Source organism: Festucalex cinctus, chromosome 20 (assembly GCF_051991245.1).
Source record: "Festucalex cinctus isolate MCC-2025b chromosome 20, RoL_Fcin_1.0, whole genome shotgun sequence".
In the NCBI taxonomy this organism is placed as follows: domain Eukaryota; kingdom Metazoa; phylum Chordata; class Actinopteri; order Syngnathiformes; family Syngnathidae; genus Festucalex; species Festucalex cinctus.
The window spans coordinates 5310662-5328700 of record NC_135430.1 but is presented as its reverse complement, the minus strand read 5'-3'; the positions used below and the strand labels follow the sequence as shown (position 1 = coordinate 5328700).

Below are 18039 nucleotides of genomic sequence, written 5' to 3'. Positions count from 1 at the left end.
GTCTTGTTGCCAAAATGTTTGTTGTCTTGTAGTTTTCAGTTGCACTCACTCTGTCTGTCCCCCGACACTCCCTCAACATCCGCGTCGTCGTCTTCGTCATCTGTCTGCGTCTTGTAAACGGACACAAACGGCACACCTGGCCCTAAATAAACATCACAACAACATTTCAAATTGGGAGCACGGGTTACACGCCTTCTTCTTCTTCTTCTTCTTCTATTTTCTCTCGCTTGCCACACTCCCACTCTATGACCATGATGATGATGTCACCACTTGATCAAATCGTTTTTACAAGCGTCCCGCCAAAAGCGAGCCGGCGAGGAGGACCTTTGTTGCCCCCGGCAGGCGGGCCAAGGGAAAGCAAAGCGCTTTACGCCAGGAATCTCATTTCCTTCCTCCAGCGCAAGCGCGAGCTGGTGTGACGAATGAGAGCCGAAATGTGATTTGAAGACTCGCAAATCTGATGCATTTGCACACAAACATGATATAGTTACAGCTACAGCTATATATATATATAATATAATAAAAACGCTTTACTACACAAAAAAAATGCCTTACTATACATGTTTGTTCAAAAAAGAAAAAAAAAGAAAAAAAAAACAAACAAACACCCTACTATACATGGCTATTTAAAAAAAAATGCTTTACATGCCTTACATGGCTGTTAAAAAAAACAAAAAAACAAAAAACACCTTACCAAACATGGTCGTTTAAAAAAAAAAAAAAAAAAAAAAAAAAAAAAACACTTTACTACACAGGGTTGTTTAAAAAAAAAAACGCCTTACTATACTTGGCCGTTTAAAACACTTTACTATACATGGTTTCAAAAACAAAAACAAAAACACACACACAAAAAATAAAAAAAAATAAAAAAAATGCTTTACTACATGGTTGTTAAAGAAAAACGCCTTGGTGGGCTTTATGCAAATGGTTGCTAAAAAAAAAAAAATTCTTAAACAACTTCATATACAGCGATGTTAAAAAACAAAACAAAACAAAACGCCTTACTTTAAACAGTCATTAAAAGGGTACAAATCCATGCATATATTTAATACTGTGAAGTTGTGTTATAGTGTACTTTGTACAACAGTGAGTGCTTTTATTTTTTTATTTTTATGTATGTATGGATGAATGACAAATATGTAAATATTTGCGTTGCGTGTGTGGCGTCACCTTGGCAGTGGAGCAGAAAGTAGCTCATGTTGTGGCAGAAGGAGCCGCCGACGTAGCCACAACTGTCCGACAGGCCGCACGAGAGGCAGCGGCGGTTGAACGAGCCAAACGTGTCAGCGCTGATTAGAAAAAACAAACAAACAAACAAACAGAACAACAAATCTTTGAACTCTTGTTTGAAAAACCCAAGTTGTGGTTTGTTGACATTTCAAAAGTATGAAATGTAGAGATGTACCTGTAGAGATGCCGTCGCTTTGGCCCGTCTTCCGTACTCAGGAAGTATCTACAACGTTGAAACAAGTCGGTAGTCAAATTAGACACAACAATCAGTCATCGGAAATAAAGCTGTTTTTTGACATTAGGGATGTTATGACATCCAAATGTCACGATACGATAATTATCAAGATATTGTGGGGATGTTGGCGATACAAAAAACAGTCACAATATTCATTTAAATTTAAACTTAAATTATAATAACTTTAATCTTTAATAATAATTAACAAATTATATAATTATTTAATACATATGTATAAATAATTAATAAATTAATTATATTTTTATAATTATTATATAATAATTGTGATAATAACAATTAATAAATTATAATATTCAGACACAAATGTACATCTTTTGAACATTAGCGTGGATTTGAAACATGCCAAAACATGCCTTGTCAACTGCACAGAAAAAAACTAGCCACCAGAGTGTGGTAGAACTGCACAAATTGAAATCAACCTTTTTTTTTTTTTGTTTTGTTTTTAACAGATGTGCTGCTTTTAATATCGTGACATGATGAGGATATATTGTGGCCGTTTTAATATTGCGATATAACGATACTGCCGGTATCATTACATCCCTATATTGATATAATGTTTTTTTTTGTCAACAAAAAAATTTGGCAATTTTCTGCCACCAATCTGGCATCTTTGAAAGCAAAATGGCTGACTTCCTGTTTAATTCCCTGCAAAAATACTGGGGACTTTTTTTTTTTTTTTGGGACCAACTATGATAGACGCATTCATCCAAATTGGGATGAAACGGGGACGTGTATTTTCGAACCCGGTTCTTTGGTTCTACCTAATGCATCGTTTGGACTCACATGAGCTGACTTTCCTCGTTATAGGCCAAGACCTCGGTCACGTCCCAGTCGCCCGACGTAATGGACTGCAGCGTGTCCGTGCTGGTGTTTGGCTGCATTTTGTAAACAAACAAACAAAATACCAGGAAATATTCAGACTAGAGTCATTGGAATGTTGTGGAATGTTGCAAATGCACTTAGCGGTGAGTCCGACCTGCGAGACGGACATGGAAATGTGGAAGAATTTCCCTCGGCCGCCTTGCGGGATGGCCCTCGTGAAAAACAGCTTGTGACCATCTTTGGAAAACAGAGGCTTCTCGTTCTAAAAAGTCCAGCGCATCAAGTAAATACGTTTTACACTGCAAAATATTCACTCGCTCACCTTACGTTCTCACCTGTCTGTAAAGCCATCCTTCACTTTCGTCTTCATGTTTCTGTGGAGAATAGTGGACGTTTTTTTTTTTTAATACCAACATACACACACAATCCATGTTCGTTGAGAAAAAAAATAAAATAAAAATAAAAATAAAAAAATAAAAATTACGGCGACCATCTTGTGACTCCAAGGCAGGTAGTATAAGGCCGGAGGCGGGGTGGGAGGTTTGTGCTCACTATTTTTTAACAAGTTAAAATATAAATAAATAAATAAATATGTGCTGCTTTGAAGACCTCCTTTTTCTTTTAGCGCTCAGTTCCTTATTATATATATATATATATATATATATATATATATATATATATATATATATATATATATGTATATATATATATATCAGTGGTATTTTAGTATGTTATTGCTGCGTGTGTGTAAAAGTAGCACTTGTTTGACATCTACGCTCATTTCCAATAACCTATCAATGGCATTTCATGCTATATGTTAGCATTAAGCTAGCGGTCTTTTGTGAAACAAAATGTTTGGTTGGACATTTGAATCGTCTTAAGCTAATTTCCAATAGCCTGTCAATGGCATTTCATGCTACATGTAGCATTAAGCTAGCGGTCTTTCGTGAAACAAAATGTTTGGTTGGACATTTGAATTGTCTTTCGCTAATTTCCAATAGCCTGTCAAAGGCGTTTCATGCTATATGTTAGCATTAAGCTGGCGGTCTTTTGTGAAACACAATGTTTGGTTAACGTATCCCCGTCCGCGTTGACCGTATCGAGGGCAGGCAGACCTTGGTGCAGACCCCCGTTGTGGCCTGACACAGCGTGAGTACGGAGATGTTCTGGGCTCGGTTGAGCCAGTTGACGGCCAGTTTGGTGGTGGTGGCCCATTTCACCATGGTCACGTAGAACTCACTGAAACACACCGTCGACACGTACGCAAAAAAAAATCCGACACCAGTGATATGATGAAACAAAAGCATTTCCGAGTTTGGGGGGCTCAACAAAAACCCGATTTTGGTCTTCTCACCTCAATCTGGGGTCGTCGGGTCTCCTCATCTCGATGGTGTGAAGGGGCCCGTTGAGGTTGACCACGTACAACGTGAGCAGCGGGTTCTCCTCGCCCGCCTGCGCACATTCATCGTCAACGCACACACGTCAAGGAACAAGCGAGAATCCCGAAGCCAAAGTTGTGCCGAGTCCACCTTGGGGTAGTGGTACTCCTTCCCCGTCGGGTAGGGCATTCCGGTGAACATAGGCAGCTCCATTTTGGGCACCAAAGTGTCGTTGATGGTGGCGTACGCCAACCTGGCGCCGTCCGGGGACCACCAGTGGGCGACGTGGGAGCGGAAGATCTCCTCTGAAATAAGACATGAAAAAAACAAAGCAACCATTCGCATCAGAGAATGTCCTCACGTGGTTGCAGGCTAACATGCTAACATGTAAACAATTTTATTTGTCTAGTTTTAGTCAACAATATAATTTTAGTCAGGACAACCATTTTACCCCTGTATATTGTTTTTGTCAGCAGATACTGAACCTTTTTGGATCTAAAATGACTCGTCGTTCACATCAAATTTTCTCTCATCTTTTTAATGAAACACAACTTGACACACAATTACAGCGGCTTCTATGCTATGAGCTAGTAAGTTAGCTAGCATTAGTTAACAGTCGCATTAACATGATTGTTGGAATGTTATAGCCGTTAGATTCATCTTAAGTTATAACTATAATTTTTTTTTTTTTAAGTCCAGTCTCGTTTTAGTCCGGTGAAAAATGTGTGTTGCCGAAATTATTTTTGTTTAGTTTTTGTTGACGAGATTAACAATAGTTGCAGGCTAACATACTAACATGCTCTTGTTGTCTGACAGCCAACAAGTGATGGCGGATAATAATTACAAATACATTTGGTGTTGATTCCCGCCCCCACTTTGTGCCGACGTCCATCATTTGTACACGTAAAAAAATGTTGAATTGAGACCTCCACCAAATTTCAGATTTTGGGAAAAGGTGTGGAAGTCAGCAAATGAAGATGTACAAACGCTATCCAAACCAAATGATGACAATTCCGTGGAATGGCTGTAAATGTTTACTTTACTACAAGACCAGGATTATTATAGTTTTGGAATTTTTCATTTTTGTTCGTTTTGATTTCGTTGTGAGTTTTTTTTTTTTTTTAAAGTTAGTTTTAATTAGTTTTCATCATGGTTCTGTTAGTTTTTATTAGTTTTAGTTAGTGAATAAATGTTTCGTTTTAGTTTAGTTTTAGTAAGTTTTTTTTTTTTTTTTTTAAGTGTCTTACTTGTGCGCAATATTTAAAAAAACACCATGGAAGCGACGTCATCTCAAAGTGCTTTCTATTCTGCTGCGACATGATGTCACTTCTGTGAATTTTATTTTTATTTTTTCTGTTAATTTTAGTTAACTAAAATAACCTTGCTACAGACATGCAACTGTGTGAAATGATGCCAACGTTACAATAACAATAAAAAAAATAATAAAAAAAACACTAAAAATGAACGTGCAAAAAGTGAAGCACAATATAGCAAAAGACGGTCAACCGGTTTAAACTTGTTTCACAAAATGAATTCAATGGTGTGATTTTCAATTGGTTATGATGATGTAAACAGTTTGACATTTGTTGCGATTGTGCCGCATTTGCGAAGCTGCCAGCAATCATTCCCGCACTCATTCTGCATCTTATTCACATCTTCACTTCAAGTGTCCACTCGACTCCCAACAAAGAGCAAAGCGGCATCTCGGGCATAATTGGCTCTTTTCCAAAATGTTGTCGGTGCCTGCGGCCTGGCGTCCTCCGTGAAAAGACAAAACGAGCACGAGCGAGCTCCGATCACGGCCCATCTGCTGTTTTTTTGCTCAAGGACACTTCAGCCCGGAGAGGCCGGACCCCCGATGACGGCTAATGGGCCCCTTCTGGCCTTTCAAGGTAACAGTCAGCGGCCGGCCGCCTATCAAATGATGGCTGGCGACGCATTCGGACAAATGCCAGCCGACTCATTTCCGGCAATTAGATTGTGCATTCAGATGAACTCCATTTGCTTGTTGTGTTCAGCAGAGGGCACCGCAGGCACATGTTGAACATTTCACTTTTTTTTTTTTTTTACACTCACTTCTTGAGAAAATAAGGACATGAAGTTGAGCAAAACTAGCATAATTACAGCAGCTGGCTTCATCTGCAATCTGTTTAAAAAAATAAAAATAAAAATCATATTCATAAATGACATTGAAAGCTTGAGGAAACAACAGAGCAAGAGCGAAAAAGCGCTTTTTGACCCTTTTAGCTCACTAACAAGCAGAAGAAAAAGTGATTTCATTTTTTTTTTAATCCAGCTCAATTGAGGATTTACATCATGAGGAATCTTATTTTTTTTTCTTCTCAACATTGGCTAATGAGGATAAGCACTGCAGCATAGAAAATGATGGAAACTCTTTTTTTAATTATTATTATTCATATGATTGGTTACTTGATTTATGATAAAATTTATTGGTCCCAAAATGGGGAAATTTACTGATTTACTGGATCTATTAAAACGACATTTCTGTAAAATAATACCCATTTTATACTTTTTACTGTATTCACATTTATTTACTGTAATAATAATTGTAAATACGACACATGCATGGAACACATTTGATTTATTTTATCAAGCAATCGGTTCATTTGTCAAATCGGTTTTAAATTCTTCGTGCAAACTAGATGAAGTGCAATTTCTGGATAAATTGCGTGGGAATGCTGAAAGCTGAAAGCTATGATTTGAATGAAGTAAATTGAGAGATATATTATGAAATGATGACCTCCTGCTTACTGGACAATGCACTTTACTAACTGTGCCACCGAGCCGTATCAGACACCTAGAAATGATGAGACGTATGGAAGTGGGTGTGGAAAGTGATATTTAGAAAAAGTTCAATGTCTGTCCCTTTGAAAATGAATGGGGAAAAGTTGAGATCTAATGTTAAATTTTGTAAGTAAGTAAGTCATGTGGAATCAGACGACATCAACCTCGGGAGGCATGAATTTTTGAAGCAAGATGAAGTTTGAACAGTGTTAAATCAATAAATCAATAAAAACGGAATACATATAACTTCTTTCAATCGTATTTTATTTTTTAAATGGGTAAATTTCATTAGTATATATAAAAACTTCCTGAAATAAAAATTGAACAACCACACTTTGAAATAAATAGCTGATGTATTGAGTCAAAATATTAATAATAATAATAATAATAATAATAATAATAATAATAATAATAATAATAATAATAACAACAATAATAATAATAATAAATTAAATTTATGTAATTCCTTTAAAAAAAGAGAAATGAAAAGGGACAGAAATAAGTAAAACTTATCTGTCCCAATCAACAACAAAAAATAATCACCACAAAGTAAAGACGCTTTAAATATAACAATTCTATAAGCAGCATGTCCTTGTGCTATAAGTATTTTTCCAGTAATTGAGCTTTTGTCAAGTTTTTAAAAATACAGATAGACTGAGATGATTTTGTTTTACAATCCAGATTGTTCCATAAACTGACACCTTGAGTTGAAATACATCCTTATTTTTGTTTTGATCAATATTTTGTTTTGGAGAAAATATCTCTTTCTCTTCATTTATACTCACTTTCCCCTTTTTTTTTTTTTTTTTTTTTTAATTTAACTGGTATATTAAGTGGTAAACTTTCATGATGGGCTTTAAAGGTACACTCAGTATTATACAGTGGCATCTAGTGGTGAAATAATAAATCATTCGGAAAAAAAAAACAATTGTTTGTGTTAGTAGTATGTAAAAAGATATGTTGTATCGCATAAACGTACTTTTTTAAAATATAACGGTTAGTCTAGAAATCGCAAATTATCTTACATGTCCGCGCCTCGCCTGCTAGTGTCTGCCATGTTTCGCCGCCATCTTTCTGCTACGGGTGCCGTCAAAGACAAATTTCAGCGCTCCATTTCTTAACGCGTTTTTGGAACGCACTTCCGGTTTGTATGGCGACCGCATGTCCACGAAGAAGAAGAGTTTCCGGTCCCCGAAGAGAGCATTATCAAGCATCACACTTACTTTGGGAATTTATTTTATTTCAGCGCGACAAAACAAGAGTTTATATTGTAGCCGCATTTGCCAGATGGAGAGAAATGAGGAACAGACTAGGTTTGGGACGTGCCGGTGCCTTCGACTGCTTTCTACTTGACCGGTAAGTAAGAGTACATTTGTGTTTACGTTTTGAGAGCGAGAGAAAAAGTATACTCCGTACTAATTAATACGATGTTCGTACCTTTGTTTTACGATCACTGTATCTGTTGATTAGCAACTCCGCACCACTCGAACGATTTCGTTATGTAGCTACTTGCTTTGAAAAAAAAAAAGATTCCCGCTGGCACGTTATATTTAGAGTAAATGCGCAAGTTATTGTGTAATGTAATGTAACTGTGATTTCGGAGGTATATTTGCCCATAACTTCAATAGAGAATCTAAAGCATACTGTATTAGTGGAGGAGTTGAAAATTATTTTCGTTGTGGTTGGTGAAAATAGGGTTCTCGAAATTAATTTTCGGCAGGGAATAACTTTCTGGACTTAAATGCTGGCTGTACCGTAAGCACTGCTAGAGTCTGAACTCTCTCACTCAAGTGTGTACTGGTCCATTGTGTAATTGGGTGCACAAGAATTTACAGGCTGCCACGTTTTCCACGGAAATTCGACAAGCAAGCAGCCTTTGCATATTCTATGCAGTATGCAGTCAAGTTACTTTTATCTAGCTAATACAATGTTTTGGGCCCAAAAACTAAAGATCTTACCTCTATTTTGGGGGCTTTGTTGGAAAGTTGGTGACATATAGTAGTATCATCAATTATTCTATTTTATTTTATAATTGTGTTTTTGTTTGTGTCACACTAGATCAACAGCCAAACTTGAGGGGTTCCAGAACCATATTCTGATGTATACAAGCATTCATGCACCGTTTAAATACATCACCGACCTGCAAGAAAAAAAAATATCAAGGGGAGAGTCAGCAGCCATATTGGAATGCCCCGAATGAGGACACTTGAATGGAGGACCCCAGAAGGCTTCGGTGTTGTACCACCAGTATCTCCACCTACCATATCTGAGCTGCAACAAACTGAAGTCAGCCGACGTCTTGGTATGTCATTTACATATGGACGGCATTGCACACTACATGAACTTTTTGTGTGAAGCAATACGGAATGGTCACATGTACAAGCACCACTTGTTTTACACAGGACCTGCTGACCAGGTGTCTGAAGCCATGGAGTGACTCCTCCCTCACTTTCCTCAGCAAGCCTTTGAAGAATATGATATCATCGTTGGTGGGAACATGCCCTCACTCCATAACATGTACTTGTGCAGTCAAGGAGCATGTCAAACTTAATAAAACCAGCAAACATTGAAGTGACTTCATTTTTACTGCAGTCTGTTCACACAATCAATGGACAAGCCTTCCTTAATTTTGCCCCAATAACATCATAGAGTAGGCGAAAAGTAGTGTTACAGATCATACTGTGTTCGGGAGAGTTTGAGGAATGTTGCAATGTTAATGGGGGGCAATGTCAGCACACACACACACACACACACACACACACAAAAAACCATCATGGTATTGAGTTAATCAGATATTTTAGCTGTGTACAACACATACCTGCTCTGTAACACTACTTTTGGCCCAAACCTGTATGTCTATTTTCCATATTTTGAAATGCACAGCGTATTGGTAAAATTCTGGAACAACTGCAATTCATGTAGCTCATTATATTCTAACAGCATTTTTTTTTTTTTTAGTTAATATGTTCATTTCATGTAGACTTTTATTTTACTTTATTTTATTCATTCATTTTCATGTACTGTACCTTACATTCATTGGCCAATGAAGAATTCCTTGTCATTGCAAGCATTTATAATAATTCTCCAGGCTTTTGATGTTTTACATTTCTGGTCATGTAAAATAGTGTTAGGTTAGGTGTCGAATGAACACTGCATGTTGACGCCAAAGGAAATAGTATTTTTTTAGTTATTCAAAATGTACAAATTAACACACAACAACAATATACAAGTTATACAAACTACAACAACAAGTGTCAGACATGGACTAATTATATGCCAGGTAAAAAACCTTTGTATTGTCCTCAAGGATCTGGGAAAGTGTCACTTATTTGCTACAAGTCCACCAAGGTGCTGCAGTCTGGGATCCAGGTACAGGAAATCATGGTGGTGCTGATGTGGGATCCAGGTACAGGAAATCATGGTGGTGCTGATGTGGGATCCAGGTACAGGAAATCATGGTGGTGCTGATGTGTCAAAAAGTATTTCTTGGTGTCAGTCTATCAGCTGGACTTGGATATCTTCATGTTCCTCCATGGTCATTTCCTGTACGAGTCTCTGCAAGAAGGTAACAATTGTATGTCAGATGAGGTACCAAACAATGAACTGAAAGTCACTGAGCCAATGAAGTACATTATTACATGAGCAAGACTATTTGTGAAAGCCATGTAAATTCCTGCACATCGAAGTACAAGGAAGCTGTTGTATCTTCAATCAAAACTAATTAAGTTGCTTAGTGATATTTATTAGGTAAAATTGTTCAACATGGTGACAAATCGATATCTGAGTAAAGGGTTTCAAATGTTTTTGTAAGCAGCACTTTTCTGAGTGGTTAGTAGCAACAAGACACGGGGGGGTTACGAGTCTGAGTTGCAGATGTGTCGTTCAGTTAACACCATTATTTTTGCACGATATACTAAACATATCAGCAAACTATGTAATCTAAATACCACATATTCCAAGCAAAGGTATGTTTTGAGCCATTCACATGCATGCTCGAATGGAATTATTTTTCCATGATGACATAATTGTACGTTACGAGGCACCGCGTTCTCTTCCTCGTCGTCTCTCTCGCCCCCTTTGAGATGGTCCACATGTCTATAAAACGTATAACATAACTGTGTGTTCTCTGTTGCATGGTTTAGTTACACTAACAAATATGAACATAGATAGCCATTATCATTAGCTGACGTACAGTATTTCCAAACAATGCCGACAAAAATATTAATTCTGAAATTAAATGACTAAATCACAATTATTAGGGATCTGTACAGTATGTCTAACAAATGCAATTCACTTACGTCATCACTCGAGGGAATACCAGAAGTTGTTTGCGTTCTGTTCCGGTGAAATTGGTGGTAGGCTGTTGAAGTAGGGTCTCTCTGGGACGCCGTAGTTCGTGTGCTTAAAATCATTGCATTATCTTGTTTGACCGATAGATGGCGGTCGTGAGCTACACACTGGGGCTTTAAACATTATTTTGAGACGGTTAAACTCCATCAATTCATTACATTTGAAAAGTTTTTAGTTGTATAAATGGATTCGTGTGGTCCCTGTATCCACAGCCGCAAACGGCACGAATTGCACATTTCGGTAAACGAAAGATAGAATCGGTGTGGGATTCAACTGCACACAAATGATAATGATGATGATGATAATAATAATAATAATAACAATAATAATACATTCCTTAAGACCTGAATTAAAAACTTTATCCCTGGTTTGAAATCTTAATTTGTAATCTTGAAACGTCAACCCCAAATTTAAAAGACTAACCCCTTAAATTTAATAACTTATCAAAACAAAATATTTGGCTAATATTTGTATTTTATTATCACTATTATGATTTTTTTTATTTATTTTTTTACCTCACCTCACCTACGAATGACCTTGTCTATTTTCAGACTGGCACGTGATTCCTCCCAGCGGCGTTCTGGCGAGTTCGTCTTTGTTTGCGAGGCAACCAAACAACAATTGATTTGAATAGAGTGCCGCCGCCGTCGCTCTCTCCACCCCCACAGCGGCGCCGGCGTCAGAAAAATCTCATTAGAGATGCTTTTGTGGGATTACGAGGCGATACGGCAGCCTGCTGCAACTCTTGATTGTGTTTTCATGTCAATTTATTAAAAAATGCTCCCCCCCCCCCACTTCAAAGGGAGCAAATCTGAAGTTGACATCTTTACTTGGAAGTCGCCCACAGGAACACAAATACCTGCGAGGCAAAAGTCACTCAAATCAAAGTCACACCGTTTTTTTTGTTTTTTTTTGCGTTTATCAGTACTCGGCAGAATATGAGGGGCTGTCAGGGACGGAATTCAGGATTACATCTCACACGCTCCACTGAAATTTGATATGTTGTTGCACCCCTCTATATAAACAATCTGAAAATAATTTTTTTGTGAAAAGATGGAATCAATCTGAATCGAATCATTCCATTTTATCAATATACATATATAATGAGTTATATGAGGGGGAAAAAAAAACCATAATGACAATAATTACAAATATTAGCCAAATATTTTGTTTTAAGAGGCACACATTTGGGTTAGGCTTAAAGATTGACTCGACTTTTAAATTTGGGGTTGACGTTTTAAGACAGTGTTATGTTTATAAATTAGGGTTTCAAAACATGGTTAGGGTTTCAAATTAGGATTTCAAGCCAGGGATAAAGTTTTTAATTCAGGTCTTAAGGATTTTTTTTTTAATTACCATCATTATCATCATCATCATCATCAGTATTTTTATTATTATTATTATTATTATTATTATGACTAAATAAATCAAACTATTTCAAAGTATGGTTGTTCAATTTTTATTTCAGGATGTTTTTATTATTCATACTAATGAAATTTACACTTTTAATAAAATACAATTGAAAGAAGTTCAAGATACAAGTATTGAATTTTTATTTGCACTAAGAATTTCAACCAGTTTGATAAACTAACCAATTGCTTGATGAAATAATTTACAATATACATATTGAATGTTTTCTTTCTTTTTATGAGCCGATATATTCTTTGTAAGAAATGGCGTCTTTACAGCCGTGACAAGTTCATTCATATAAAATGACAAGAAACTCGTTACATCGTACCATCTTAAACGGAGCCAGACCGCATCGAATAAAAATCGTAACCACGTAATCGTAATCCCTTTCAATCAGATTGAATCAAATCGTTTCACTTTCAAACCGTCCTTGAATCGTGCCGCATCACACGTACAGAAAACCGTACCGAATCGTCTTTTTGTGGAGAGCGGCACGCCCCAAACGTTCGACCCGCAACCGTTGCAGAAATAGCGGAAGCCCCCCAAGAATTATCCACACAATTTATGCTTTCCATATTTGCAGTCTCCTCCTTGCACACACGGAAGATTAAGGCAGCGATGGATATTCCAGGCCAGGAGATTATCGGCCAACCTTTTCACCCGCCCTTTCGTGTCCAAAATCTGCCGCTCGGTGACGGGCAGACGCGGCTTAAAACCTCATTTCTCTTCGGCGGCGGCCTGAGCCTCCCCTTGACCTTGACCCCCCCGGAAGAGCCTGAGTCTTCATTGGCAGAAAAATCAGTCTCGGCCGAGCGTGAATTACACAAATGGCACGTGAGCATCACAAAATGACTTCTTAGGTAAGAATGCTTAACGGCGCTGCGATTGGCTGGCAACCAGTTGAGGGTGTACCCCGCCTACTGCCCAAAGCCAGCTGGGATAGGCTCCAGCACCCTCCGCAACCCTTGTGAGGAGCAAGCGGTTCAAAAATGGATGGATGCTTAACAGCAAAAATAGAAGACGAAGCCGTTCAATTGACTCTCGTTCGCACCGACAGAGCTTTGGGAAAAGGCTCAATGATGCAACGATAACGGGAGCAAATGACTCCAAAATGCAAGTCAGGTTGAAAAGACCATTTTGGAGTACCCCAGGGATCTTTACTAGAGCCATTAACATTCAGGTTTTATGCTGGCAATCCAGATGTCAAACAACTCTGATCTGGGGAATTATGGGTCACTTCTCTAACAACGGAATAGTTTGGGTGTTCTTGTGCATATTTTGTGTGTGTATAGGTACAACAACAAACTACTAGTTAACAAAAATGATACAGGAGCAAATGACTCCAATCTGCAAGTCAGGTTGAAAAGAGTGTTTTGGAGTACCCCAGTGATCTTTACAAGAGCCATTCCCATTCTGACAATCCAGACATCAAACAAGTCTGGTTTGGGGGTATTATGGGCCATTAATCTGACAATGGAATAGTTTGGGTGTTCTTGTGCATATTTTGTGGAAAAGGCGGGACATTCTGTACAATAATTCGAGTTGATTGGACGATGCGTCATTCTACACGTTTGTTTTAACCAATCACGGCCACAGGTGAAAATTACGTTTGTTCTTTTCAACAAGTAAACGGTGAGAGTAATTCTGCAAGAACAGAATGAATTGTAGCGTCCATTCGTCCATGCTAGGCTTGTTTGTTAGCTCCGGCGTCTGCTTCCTGGTTTCGTCACAGTTGCATATCCCACCCCCAAACACAATGGCGCTCTGTGATTGGTCCGAACCACTGAACAGAGGTTATCAGCGGGAGCAGTACAAGAGGTATGCTCTGGGGTTTGTGAACTCACAAATACCGCCAGAATTCATCTTGCAAGAGCAAGGTTATGTGTGTTTAGGTATAACAACAAACTAATAGTTATCAGCGACTTGCGAGCACAATGACAACATAATTCATGTTGTGTTAGGATCCTGGGTTTAAAATCCGACTTTAAAAGCCGATCTCAGTCTTAAAACCCCAATTTGAAACAGTTAACTTAAGTCAGAGGTGTCAAATTGATTTTTGTCGAGGGCCACATCAGTTTCCTTCGGTGAGCACAAACAAATTTATGATTCCCTCATATTTCATAATGTGTACAAAACAAATAGATGTTTTGAAATCAGAGGCCATTAAAACTGTTCGGATATTGGGTGACCAAAAAATTGCTTGCCATATTAACATTTTCAAAAGTGAAGTAATGTTGGTGTTTTAGCAAGAAACATGAAGTTGCTTTTGTGGGCCACATAAAATGATCTGGCAGGCCAGATCTGGCCCCCAGGTCTTGGATTTGGCACCCATGTGAACACCTAAACCATATTTTCAAACCCTAAACACATTCTACACTTGGCAGCATTAATGTTACATGAATGGACCTAGGAAAGACCCTTGGGGGACTCCACAGCTGTAATTATTATTATTATTATTTGTGGTGAAATTCACACCCTTCAGCCACATTCTTCTCAAATTGAGCAAAATAAACAAGCATTCAGAACTTGAACTCCCTGAAAGTCAAACATTGTATTTATTGTCTTCCATCCCTTTATCGTAAACAAACGATAAATGCACCAACATGACTTTTGAGGCCTTTAACAGGCGAGAATGAACCGTGGCCCCGAAAGCGCCGACTCACTTACTTTTTTTAAATGTCAGCCTGCAGAACGGACGATGAGGCGCTCCGACATGAAATTGAAAAGCAGGCTAATCCCAGCGCCGCGGGTAACCTTTACGTCAATTACATCACGGTGGCGACGCCGTCGCTTTTGCCGCACGACTTACAAGCTTGTTGCACAGCGTGCGCTACTTTGTCTCCATCTGACCGTATTCCACGCCGCGCCGCCGATATTAAACAGATATTAAACCGCGTCTGCTTCACTGGAGCACGGCGCCAACATCGACCCTACAAATTCATTAGCGGAATGCTAACACACTCTTTCTGCTTTCTTGATATGTTGTCACCCATGGCAGGAAGAATGATGCAAGAATCGGTAAACGCCTTACCTTCGTACAGCCAATCAGCGAGGCCGTTGAAGATGACGCCCTCCTTGCCGGAGGACACCAAACGGATGGAGCGGCTCTCCACCGTCGAGCGATAGTAGATGTTGTTCTCGAAAATGAAGATCTGCAACGAGGAGGCGGGACAGGCACAAGAACAGTGCAATGTTTCAGTGGTAGGGTTTCAAAACTTTGGTGAGGATTTCACGTGACTGATTTTGTTGAGCGGTTCTGCATGACATTTTGTGACTTTTGGCAGAGTGTCTTGGAACCCTAATTTAAAACCCTAATTTATATGGATGTAACCATATCTAAACGTCACAATGCGATATCACAATGTAAAGGTCACGATACGATAATTATGACAATATTGTAGGGAGGTTGGCGATACAAGAAAAGGTCACAATATTGTACAAAAAAAAACAAAATACAAACAAAAAAACAAAACAAAACAAAAACAATATTGTGCTTTTGTACAACCCTAGCTTTAAACCCCAACTTTGACTTGACACCCAAACCTAACCCTGGTTGAAGATTTGACACCTTAACCCTGGTGGCTTGAAACTAATTTGAAGGCCTTACACTGGCTTGGAACCTGAATAATCTCAATTTAACTCTGGCTTTAAACCCCAACTATGACTTGACACCCCAACTTGAAAACCTAACCCTGACTTGAAACTAATTTGAAACCCCTACAATGGGCTTGAAACCTGAATTTGTAACCCTCTTAAAACCCTAATTTTTAACTCTTAACAACACTGTGTTGAAACCCTAAACCTGTCTTGACACCCTGTCTTAAAACCCTACTCTTGAAATCCTAATTTTAAACCCCAACTCTAGCTTGACAACCCAACTTGAAAACCTAACCCTTGCTGAAAATTTGAAACCTTAACCCTGGCTTGAATCTAATTTAGAAGCCTTTACACAAGACCTGAATTGTCTTGAAACACTCATTTAAAACCCTGGCTTTAAACCTCAACTCTGACTTAACACCTCAACTTGAAAACCTAACACTGACTTGAAACTAATTTGAAACCTGAATTTTTAACCCTAGCGTCTTGAAACCTTCATTTGTAACTCAAACAACACTGTCTTGAAACCCTAATATCAAACTCTAAACCTGTCTTGAAACCCTGGATTAAAACCATACTCTCGAAACCCTAATTTAAAACCCCAACCCTGGTTTGAAACACCTATTTCATGTGATGCACAATCGAGAAAATGTGCTGCGGATTACGAGCGTGTGTTGTTTGCAAGCTAGCTGGACTGATCCGTCCGCCTCGGCCCAACAAGTCCAAATCTTCTCCCCCCTTGTGTTTGCCGCCTTATCTCAAATTGTGAGTAAAGCCTTTTTTTCCCCATCTTTTCCACTTTCTCGTCCGCCCCATAAATAAAAGTTGAAATCCACGCGCTGATCTGGCGTGTCGGTTAATGCGCGTTTGCAGCCCAAGCTTGGATTCTCACCTGTGATAAGGTCGAAACCCACCTCCCCTCCCCCCAACCAATGATAAAGCCCGCGTGCACTGCGGACCACCTCGACCCGCTCTCCTCTGCATGCTGATAAGCAGAACATCACCGGATGCTTCCCAACCGCTTCGTACGATCTTGTGTGGCCTTGGTGGAGGTCTGCTCGCTACGTGATAAAACCTCCATGACACTTAAAGCAGGTTCAATTTGCAGCATTATGCAAAGTTCACCTATAACTAAAACCTTAAAAAAAAAAAAAAAAAAAAATAGACTGAAGCGCATTCAATACAAAAAAAGCACTCCAAAAATATTTTAAACTAAAAAAATTTTGGAAAAAAAAATGGCTGAGGAACATTTAAAACTAAAAAATTTAGGGATGAAGAAAGATGAAGTCGTCTATTTTTATATGAACCGGAATAAGGATATTTGCAAGTGTGTCTCACAGAAGTGATGTCATTGAGCAGCAGCCAATAGAAAAGCACCAAAAGATGACGTCGCTCCCATGCTGTTTTTTAAATATTGCACACAAGTAATACATATTTTCTTTTAAAAATAAAACGAATACTGAAACTAACTAAAATTAAACAAAAACAAAGCATTTATTAAAAAGCTAAAATTAATAAAAACTAACAAAACCAACCTGAAAACTAATTAAAACTAACTAAATAAAAAAAAAAAAAAAAAAACATAAAAACAAAAGGTTGTAATGATGTCTTGTGTTTTCCCAAACTTCGGAATAAACATTTAAATATGGTGATATTAAAGAGCAGTGCAGAATATGTCATGATTCCTGGTTGAGAAAATGTTGAACTTTTGCCAAAATGGAGATGCTTTTAGAAAGTTTGGATCCAATGTATTTCATGTGTGCTTTTCCAGCAGATTTTATCATCAACAATTACTCCCAGGAAATTTCATCTCATTTACTTTTTCTATATCTACGCCTTCAATTTGCAATCTTACCCGTTTCCAATTCTGATTTTCACAAAAAGTTTCTGGTTACAATTTGGGGGTTTCACATTAGGGTTATCATAACCCAGGATTATGGTTTGAAGCCTGTGGTTGCAAATGAGGGTTGGGGTATCAAATTCGGACCAAAAAAAAAAGGCGGGGTTTGAAGCCTAAGATAGGGTTCCAAACTTGGGTCAGGGTTCAATTAGATTCGATTTCAGTGCCACCGTAAGTCAGGTTTTCAAATTAGGGTTTGAATTTTCAAACCTGACTTGATATTTGAATGAAGGGTTTGAAATGAGGCTTTGTTTTTACAGTCCAGCCAGGGTTGGCTTTCAAATGACTTT

The 18039-nt window shown here is 38.3% G+C and overlaps 1 protein-coding gene and 1 long non-coding RNA gene across 5 annotated transcripts in view; one reads left to right on the top strand and one right to left on the bottom strand.

The window, feature by feature from the left end:
• Nucleotides 1-18039, bottom strand: part of dpp6a (dipeptidyl-peptidase 6a) — a 195526-nt gene that overhangs the window by 22471 nt on the left and 155016 nt on the right. For all 4 annotated transcript variants that reach the window (XM_077508715.1, XM_077508718.1, XM_077508717.1 and 1 more), the window contains exons 8-17: nucleotides 15284-15404; nucleotides 3838-3992; nucleotides 3663-3760; nucleotides 3424-3547; nucleotides 2644-2682; nucleotides 2463-2570; nucleotides 2270-2361; nucleotides 1406-1453; nucleotides 1171-1289; nucleotides 50-142 (exon numbers count right to left, since the gene is read on the bottom strand). In XM_077508715.1, coding sequence (XP_077364841.1) covers nucleotides 50-142; nucleotides 1171-1289; nucleotides 1406-1453; nucleotides 2270-2361; nucleotides 2463-2570; nucleotides 2644-2682; nucleotides 3424-3547; nucleotides 3663-3760; nucleotides 3838-3992; nucleotides 15284-15404 — 997 coding nt within the window. The remainder of the gene's footprint in view (nucleotides 1-49; nucleotides 143-1170; nucleotides 1290-1405; nucleotides 1454-2269; nucleotides 2362-2462; nucleotides 2571-2643; nucleotides 2683-3423; nucleotides 3548-3662; nucleotides 3761-3837; nucleotides 3993-15283; nucleotides 15405-18039) is intronic.
• LOC144009748 (uncharacterized) lies at nucleotides 7360-9063 on the top strand. The gene is made up of 3 exons (XR_013281032.1): nucleotides 7360-7848; nucleotides 8551-8794; nucleotides 8895-9063. It is a non-coding gene; the product is annotated as an uncharacterized LOC144009748 (long non-coding RNA).